This window comes from Petromyzon marinus, chromosome 61 (assembly GCF_048934315.1).
Source record: "Petromyzon marinus isolate PM22_M1 ecotype Great Lakes invasive population chromosome 61, UKy_Petmar_22M1.pri1.0, whole genome shotgun sequence".
Classification (NCBI taxonomy): Eukaryota; Metazoa; Chordata; class Hyperoartia; order Petromyzontiformes; family Petromyzontidae; genus Petromyzon; species Petromyzon marinus.
Window position 1 is genome coordinate 7022212 of NC_133727.1, and position 10067 is coordinate 7032278.

General features: G+C 48.2%; 1 protein-coding gene across 1 annotated transcript; it reads left to right on the top strand.

Annotated features, from left to right (window-relative positions):
- Positions 1 to 3923: 3923 nt before the first annotated feature.
- On the top strand, positions 3924 to 8890 carry LOC142906061 (uncharacterized). The gene is made up of 2 exons (XM_076053505.1): positions 3924 to 4222; positions 8156 to 8890. The coding sequence occupies exons 1-2, from the start codon at positions 3982 to 3984 to the stop codon at positions 8866 to 8868; spliced, it is 954 nt and encodes a 317-aa protein (XP_075909620.1). The 5' UTR covers positions 3924 to 3981; the 3' UTR covers positions 8869 to 8890.
- Positions 8891 to 10067: the final 1177 nt, after the last annotated feature.

Sequence of the window (10067 nt, forward strand, 5' to 3'; positions counted from 1 at the left end):
TGTTGTTGTTGTTGTTTGACTTGCATCCCACTGGGATTTTTGCACGCAGCGTTGGTGTACGGTGCTTTTTCAGGAATATTTTGCTGTTTTTTTAAATGGATTTTCTGTTTGCAAAGTCACATAGTCACTTTAAGATGTTTTTCTTGTTCGTGTTTTTGTTTTTTTTGTTTGTTGTGGTTGGACCCGATTCAAGAGCCGAATGGCTCACAGGGCTATACCAAAATAAATCAACTGAAACTGAAACCACGACCCTTTACAACAATTCGATAAACACGCTGCAGTTTGAAGTTTTTCAGAGCGGGAAATGCATTCGTTTAAAGGGTACATGTTTGACCGTGTTAGTTGTGTAAGATGTATGCTGTTAATTACGCTGCAAAATAGTTTGATATGATAGATGTGTAGTGAGCTCAAACGGAAACTCAGACGTACTTTTGGAGGCAACACATTTATTAACATTACCACGTTAACACGAAGGGGTAACTGCCCCTTCACCAGATAGTACTCTATGGTGGTGGACCACCAGGCTATCCACACTAATCACACGTAACTAGCTACAACGGACCGGACCACAGCTCGGGTCCGGGTCCTCAAAGATGGAGACTCTTTAGAAGGTGGAGCAGGGACGTGAAGTCTTCTGAATGAACAACAGCAGCCGGTCCCACTGGGGGCCCGGCTGATATTCTGTGTGGCAGGGCTCGCTCCGCCCCTAGCCACGACCACCTCGAATTCTCGATGAGGATCTCCAACTGGCCACGTGATCACCCCAGCATCTGGAGAAGCAAGCACATCTGTTGCAAGACCAAGCTGAACATCTTAAGACCATGCGGGTTCAGTAACAGCTTTATTTGCATGCCTGTGAGACTTGGGCATTAAAAGAAGACTAACAGAGATAACATATTGGCACTCGAAATGTATTGCTACAGGATGCCACATCTAAGCTGGACCCAAAGAGTGACAAACGTAGAAGTGAGAAAAAGGTTGCACGTAGAAAAAGACAACCTGATGATGATGCAGGCAGTGATGAGAAGGAAACTGACACTATTTGGACAACAACAGGACAATTTAAAGTGTGTTGTTCAGAAAAATGGAAGGAACCGGCAAGAGAGGAAGAGGTAACAGAGAATAGTTTGACGACATCATTAAGAGATTGTTGCCAGAAGATGTGACCAGTGTTGCTATTTGTTATTCTGATTAAGTAGGATGTGGCCAGTCTACTTATGCCTGGTTTCCACTGCCATTGGGAAGCCGGCTCTGCCGGCCCAGTAAAGTACTGGCCCAGCACAGCACCTAGGCCCAGGTCTGTGTCCCAACTTAATGCACCATGTGGCTCCGTGAGCTTAAACAACAATACTTAGTTTTCCCCCACCCAGGCTAAACCACAGGCAGGTAGGATTTAAGAAACTTGCACCATGATTGCAACTGCCATGCCGGGAGGTCGATTCAAACCGTCGACCTCCGTATTGGCAACTGCGCTAGTGCTAATGATTGCACCACAGCAGTGCCCTGGCTAGGGTAGGTGACCCTTGTCAGAAAGAGCTTTAATTGGCTCTGTGTCACAGCTTCTGAGCTTGAGAGATACATGCTAAACTTCAGGAATACCAACAATTTCACATGCGTGGCTTTCATAGAATGAGGTATTTACGTAAAAGCCCACACAAATCTAAAGGGGTCCTTAATCTGCCCCTCGAACACTCAAACAATATAGCGGATCACTGCCAGGAGATCCATCACCACCATCAACACCGATGCCACCGCCACCACTGCTGGTGCCAAAGCCACTTGGTAAGGCAAACTCCATGAATTTGTTCGAGAACTTCACTGGTCGGCCACCACTGGAAGATCCACCACCACCCCCCGTGTCTGCAGGCCGATCCACCACCGACAACGCCACCTAAGCGCCCGCCACCACCGCCATCAGATCGACCTCCATCACCACTGGTGACAAAATAGCCTAAGAAGACCCAATAAACGGATATGTAAATTACTTCCAATAGACCCAGTCCTTCCTGACCAGGCATCCTTATTGCTTAGGCCCACTGATTCCTGATTATAAATCCTTACTCCTGAGACCCTATCCTAACCTTAACTGATGGCTGTTAATTTTAATAGCCACCAACTGAAAATCGGAAGATAAAACACACGCAAACACACGGATATCTAAACTGCTGTTCAAATTGTTAATTCTCTTGTTATGTTCTAAAGCCGTCGATAAATAAATTGTTGGACCGTGACGTGTAGTCATTACACTTTCGATGTTTTGCTTTCAATGTGGTGTTTGTCACGCCGAAATAATTGCCACGTTTTGCTTTCGAGAGAGCATTGCTGAGAGGGAGAGGACAACTGTGGAAGGAAAAAACCGGAGCTTTCTTTGGGGTGATAGGCCATGTAGGTTTTTACAGCATTATGCCACTGAAAAAGAAAGGTTATACCACTCGACTGATTCAGAGTAAGACCTCCGCTCTCAAATCGGAGCTGGTCATAACGAAACTGCCCAGGTATGGGAACGCCTCCACTCTTTCCTTAACTGCCCTATCATGCGGAGTTGAAGGGGGTGGGAGTACTTGAAGACATAAACTATTCAGGCAGGTACTGCTGCGATTTGGTAGGGCGTATGCCGTATGGTAAGGCACCATCTCTCGTTTGTATGTATGTATGTTGAATTTCTTTTGCACCGTATATAGCCAACCACACTAATCAGAGACGCTAACGTTCAGTGTGTCACCAGCAGCAGCGTCAGCCTTGCTGGAACCAATGCTGGTGGACTGCAAGGAGCGTAGAGTTTGGGAGGGGCTTGGGTCGTGACGTCTCAAGCCCTTTTATGGGCAGGGAGCAGTGGGCGCGAGACCCCCCCCCCCCACCACCGGGGGAGCGGGGGTGGGCGGGGGTGTCTCCGTGGTCACGTGCGTGGCGGTTTTTATTTTAAAATGTTATTACCTCAGAGCCGAGCGCGCCCCTTGCTATGAACGTTTTATTATTATTGTTTAAATGTGCACAGTTTATAACGAAATTAAAATGTTACAACTAATTTGCAAAGATAGCGGGCCGCTTGTGTTAAAGACGTTGAGTTACATTTCGACAAAAAAAAAAACCCTAAATAATAATATACAACAGTCCCTGAGGAATATATAAACAACAACAAAGACGATCAGACAACAAGTGTGGGGCCGTCCATAAATGACGTCACGCACCTGGGGGGGGGGTCAGACATTTGTGACGATGTGTGACGAGGGGGGTGGTTGAGAAATGTGACGTCACATCAAAATGCGCAACTTTAAATAAAAATAGACACAACACGTTCTACTTAATTAAATAGACTTTTTAGTAAATGTTTTCTCCTTCAACATCAGAGTGCAGCGCCACATTAAATACGCACAACAATGACAATAGTTTAAAGCGATTTGAAGCATGCCTTATTTTTTTTGTGAGGGGAGCACTTTGTAACGTCATATTTGAGGGGGGGGGGGGGCTCTGACTTTTTGTGACGCCGTGTGACGAGGGGGGGGGGGTCAAAAAAATCGTCCAAAATCGCGTGACGTCATTTATGGACGGCCCCCTGTCTGTCCTACACGGATTTGTCTCTGAACGCACACTCTTAGTTTCGTACACCCCTCCTCCACCCGACATAGCCAATGAAAGTTGTCACGTCGTGAATAACACAACGCCGCCAGTGTATTCATGCGTGAGCAGCAGCAGCAGCAGCGGCAGCAGCAACGGCCACGCTAAAGAGAAGTCCACACAGCACCCTGAACAATCGAGTTCCCCTAGTAGAGGTGGAGAGCGGGGTTCAAAACGCCGCTCTGTTACGTCGCAAGGAGCGTGGCTGCAGTAGCCCACGTGACCGTGCTCTAGGGGAACGCCCCCACCGGAAACTTGCGGTGACGTCACGTTCACGTGACCGTGACGTTCACGTGACCGTGACGTCACTCTTGCGACGCCACTCGGGGACAACGGTCAGACACGCGCAGCAGCTCGCAAGCGAGGATGGGGAATTCCGAGGTGTTGCTTGACCTCCTCTGGCGAATGTTGTTCAACTGGATCAGCACTGTAGGAGGAGAAGAAGGAGATGTCGTTGAGAATCCCTGCGACAGCTGCCCTTGCGAGCTGCCCCCAAAAGCTAACCCCTCCACGGGCATCGACGCAGTGATGGCTGCAATCTTGGCGTTCACGGCAGCGTCCGTGATGTTCTGGGCCGTGCTCTACTTTTATGTCAACAATAGCTACAGTAAGCGCGTATATCGGTCTCGACGTGAGTCGTGAGTCTCAAGGGCTATGTGCGAGTCTGTGTTTGTGTGCACCTCAGTGGCTCTGCGTGTCTAAGTATATATGTGTGCTTCTATGTGTCCCTGTGCACATCTCTCGGTCTCAGTGTGTGTCTATGTGCACCTGTAAATCTCTGTGTAAGGGATTCTATCATCAGTCTATGTGTGTGTCCATGGATCCGTGTGCGTGTTTATGTGGGGAACGGTGGGGTAGCGGTTAGCGCGCTGCGTTACACACCCGACGACCCGAGTTCTATACCCGCTCATGGCTAACACCAGTAATAATTATCTAAACCAGTCCTGGCCCTCCCTGAGGTCGACTTAGCCTCAAATTTGTACCTGGTATAGCGTGTAAAAACATTGCCACTGGGGAGATAAAGGCGATCGGACGTGGTGTTCGCCACCCACCCCCTCATATACGTGCTGGCCTTCATAGGTTTTAGTTAACTACACTTGCCCCAACAGTCTGTTAAGGCTATATGGAGGATGTGTCTTTTTGTTTCCGTGTCAATGTGTCTCTGAGCGTGTCAGCGTGCCTCAGAGCGTGTTTATGTGTCTATGTGCTTCTGTGGTTCTCCGTGTAGGTGAGTATATTCATTTCAGTGTGTGTATTGGCCTGTATGCACATACATGGGTCTCATTCTAAGTCAATGGATCTCTGCAAGTCTAAGTGTCTCTGTACACATCTATTTGTCTTGTGAGTCTTAGGGTCTATGTGCATGTCTGTTTGTCTGTATGTATGCACGTGTGATGGGGCAGTTGTGGAGAGAGTTTGAAGTTTCTGTATTTGGGCAGTCTGCTAATAACCAACTTGAGTTTGGCAGCCAAGGTCTCAATCTGACTTATTCGAGCAGCATTATATTTTCATGAGCTGTGTAAGATACCTAGCCTGTGACTCAATACAAAGCTTCGGGTCTTCTTGGCCACAGTTATAACCTCCCATCTCTATTCTTGAGAAACGTGGAGCCTTCTAAAGGAATATCTGGGCCTGGTTTTGATACATTCAGGCTGGCCGGTTGTGGAGAGACACTGGATTGTGCGAGCTCACAGAACCTTTTAAAAATCAAGACACAGTCCCATCATTGAGCTCCTCCAGAAATCGAGGCTGCGTTGACTGGGTCATGGAGCCCAGTCAACTGGACCTGGACCGTACTGAGACTGAGCACAAGGCGGGGCGCAGGCATTGACTCAGAAATGATCATATTTTGCCTGTTTCAGCTGCACCTTCATTTAATACAATAAAATATTCGCAGGCATGTTACACAATTGTCCCTACGTTTTTCTCCCTTGTTCCATTTGCGAGATCCGTAAGATGACCGACTCTTGCATCTTAACACCTGTTTTATTGCCAGAAATAGTAAAACCTATTCCTATTTTTCATACTTTGATACTGGCAAAGAGGTCTCATGATATAGCTGCTCGCCCCGTGCTATAAATGCTCTGATAGGGCATTGTCTTTGTACTATTCGCCTTTTTGCGTTCTCTGGTCTAATACTGGTGAGGCTAGGCCATAAAGAAGACTGTCTCTGGTGTAGGCCAATCAATGTCAAAGACTATATATTATCAGAGGATGTTTGTTTGCATGTTCTCCCCAAGTGTGTGTGGTGAATGCAGACTTGATTCCTTACGAAGGTATTTATTTGGTGTTTGAACATCCTAACACCTGATTTAATGCCAGAAAGGGTAAAACCTATTCTTATGTTTTCATACTTGTGAATTATGTATGTAGATATATATTGATAATCCGCCACTACAATTTGGTGGTAGACCTGCACTGCTACCCAGCATCTCCGCAGGTGGCGGATAGTGGAACGACCTTCTGTAAAGGTTAGCTGCAAAATAAGCAGCGGCCACCCTGGCGGATAAGCAGTTGTGTACCAAGCAGCGACAGCACCACCTGGGTGTGGTTAGGACTGTAGATTCCAATGCTTTTCCTCTTGAAAAGCGACATATACCCTTTAACTATGCTGTGACATGGCGAGTATAGGCCACCATTATAATAAGCATACCATGGGTTAACAAGTCCTCAATAGAGCAGGAGGAACAAGATGTTAACATCTCAACAGCTGTGAAGGCGGACCAAGACAGCAGCAGAACGATATCTCCAATCGTATTGATCTCCTTGCCATTGCATTCATGGGCCCGTTCTATCAAGAACTGCGTGGAAGCTGCTGTACAACAGCTTCTCCACAATAAAATAAATCACGTACAGGCGTGTTTCATTAAAGGAACAATATCTTCTGGCACATTCAATACAATTCTTTGGCGACCAGCTAGTGACGACGGGAGCACGATTGTGAAGTTTGGAAGCTTCTAGCCACAAACTAGCACAAAGGCGGCAGCTACAAGATGGTCGTCTAACACTCGGTGGAGAAAAGAGTGTGTTTCTGTAACTGCGACTAAGCAGTCCTTTTTAAGGATCCACTCTGCTCACCCCACGTGGGGAACGGGCTAAAAAAGTTTCCCTTAACAGTCTGTCTCACTCTTTTCCGACTGGATAACCACATTCAGAAGGATCCCCATTACTGCGGTGGAAACAAAACTATCAGAATCAGTGAGCGCCTCATCCTCAAAGTGGTGGGGAGCCAATATTCCACTGTCATCAGCGCATATGCCCCGACTCTTCACTCCGATTATGAAACCACAGAGGAATTTTATGCCAATCTTGACCAGGTCCTTTCTCCCGTTTTCGTGGGAGACAAACTTATTCTGCTCGTTGATATTAATATCAGAGTTGGAAGAGACTTAAACCTCTGTAATGGAACCATAGGCAAGGAAGGAATGGATAAAGTCAATTCCAACGGCATCCTCCTCTTGACTAAATGCACGGAACATGGACTCATCATCATCAACACCCTGTTCCGCCATAAAAACAAATATAAAACATCATGGCATCATCCGTGATCGAAGCACTGACACTTGATAGATTACGTCATTGTCCATGCCCGGGATCGCACAGATATCTGCATCACCCAGGCTGTTCTAGCAGCTGATGATTGCTGGACTGATCATCGACTCACCTGCTCAACCATGTCCATACAACTGGCTCCCAAATGACAGCTGTTTTGGAAGAGATGCCTACAGAATTTTAACATTGAAGGTCTCAAGGACTCGATTAAGCAAGACCTCTTCCACCAATGCCCAAATGAAAAGCTGTCAAACTTCATTCAGTGGGAGGATGAAGGCCGTTAGAGAAAGTGCTTCAAGGATGTCCTCAAGGACAACATGAAGAAGTGCTCCATCGACACCAACTCATGGGAGTCTCTTGCCCAGGATCACCTCAGGTGGAGACAGAGTCTATTTCAAGGAGCCAAACATTTTGAAACTCAACATCAGGAACAGGAAGAGGAAAAGCGGGACTGGTGGAAACAGCATGCTGCAGCCCGACTTACTAACGCAGTTCCACCCACCACTATTTCTGGACACGTGCCCAAGTTGCGGCAGAATCTGTCGATCCCAGGTTGGTCTCTTCATCCATCTTTAGACCCACAGAAAATCCAACTTTTCTATGGAAGATATTAATCCTCGACTGCGAAGGAAAGCCTATGATGACACTTTTGTCCCTGGTTCCATTGAGAAGGACGCAGTTGGGTTCATATTTTCACTTCCACCACAGCGTTCCTGCCCCTATTCTCCGCTATATGTGACTCAGTCTACGGGCCTCTGAGTCTGTGGGTTTGTATGTGCAACGTTAGTTCATGGGCTTCTGTGGACAGGCAAGATATTGCTATTACGAAGCTGTAATTGCCACAGCCCTGATGTGTTATATGTAATTTTTGGTGTGACTGAAATTATGTACATTATATAAGCGATATAGTTTGAAGAGTTGCGATGATTAGAAGGCTCATGTAGAGGCTAATGTTGACCAAACTGTTGATGATTTGCCTGTACCCAAGGATACAAACGGGAAAATGCAGAGCTCCATCTGCAGTTGGAGATGATGCGTCGACAGCTCAACGAGCTGGAGAAAGCCACGGCCACGGTCTCCACCAACACCACCACTGCCTCCAACGCCACCCTGGCAGCCACATGCAGTTCCGCCGCCACCACCAGGGATGCTGCTGGGAGATGCATCAACACCCCCACCCCGACTGCTTCTGGCATATTATTCACCCCCACCGCTATGGCGCTTGATGTTGGCAGATTTAACGCTGTCACCCCAATTGCTGCTGGCAGCTCCCTCACCGTCACCACCACCCCGGCTGCTGCCTGGAGATTAATCGCCCCCTTTACCACTACGGTCGCCACATACAGATCCAACCCCCCGGCTGCTGCCACGAGATCTAACGCTGCCACCCCAGCTGCTGCTGGCAGCTCCCTCACTGCCACCACCAACCCAGCTCATGCTGGTAGATGCACCACTGCCTCCCCAGTTTCTGCCGGGAGATCCACCACCATCAACATTGGTGCCACCACCACCGCCTGTGCCAAAGCCCAAAGGATCGCCAAATTGCGTAATTTTATTCGAGAACTCCAACGGTCGGCTACTACTAGAAGAATCACCGCCACTACCCCTGCATCTGTCGGTCGATCCATCGATACCACCCCTGCATCTGCAGGCCGAACCACCTCCACCACTCCTGGCTCTGCATTTGTCAATATCCCTTGAGAAATAAACTGTTGGACCCTGAGGTTCTTGCCTTTCGTGTAGTCATTACACTTTTGATGTTTTGCTTTCAATGTTGTGTTTGTCACGCCGAAATAATGGCCACATTTTGCTTTCGAGAGAGCATTGTTGGGAGGGAGAGGACAACTATGGAAGAACAAAAACAGAGTTTTGTATGGAGTTGTAATGGATTCGAATTAGGCACACTCGCAACTTCTTGGGAGGCAACACTATTTATTATTAACACAACGCAACACTTAACATAGGGTGGTGACCACCGACCTATTCTCGCTCACACACACCATCACTCACTAACACTTGACTCTCGGATACTAGCGTGGCCAAGCCAGAAGGGCTACTGGTTGGCCACGCTGACTTGAGGCTTGACTCTTCTTCACGAGGCGTCTTCATGAGGCATCTTCTTCCCGGACACGAGCAGCCCCGAACCCGGTGCGGAAGCCGCTTATATGCGTCTCGGGGTGTCCGGGCCACACCCCGGCCACGCCCACCTTTGAGAACTCTCGAGAAGCTCCTCTCCTGTCCACGTGGCACCCAAGGTGCCCCTGGGGCCCCGGCCCCAACCTTAAATCCCGTCTCGTGTCCAGCCGGGTTCACTCAAGAGTGCCACGGCCTCACACAACCCCCGCGGCACTCACCCACGGCCTCCAGATCCCCTGAACCGGCCATGATGTCATTCCCGTATCCAGACGGGATGACGTCATGTGTGTATGTGTAGACCCGTGTGGTAGTGAAGCTCCCCCGCATAGTGACGTCACGCGTGTGTGTGTGCACGGGAATGACGCTACAAGTCACTACAGAGTGATAGGCCATGTAGCTTCTATACAGCGCCATGCAGCTGAAAAAAAGGGTATGTTCCTGGACTAATTCAGAGTAAGACCTCTGCTCTGAAATCGGAGCTGGTCATAACCAAATTGGCCAGGTATGGGAACACCTCCACTCTTTCCACAACTGCCTATCATGCGGAGTTGAGGGGGGTGGAGTACTTGAAGATATACAAAATATCCAGGCAGGTACTGCTTAGATTTGGTAGGGCAAATGGTAAGGCCCTACCTCTTATTGGAACGATCAAGGTTCTCCATCAGACTCTCCCACTCCTCGAAGTGAACAGCCATTACGAGATCATCATCACCACCATCGTCAGCACACAGATCATTAGTTGTTCTCTCTCCTTCTAGATCAAG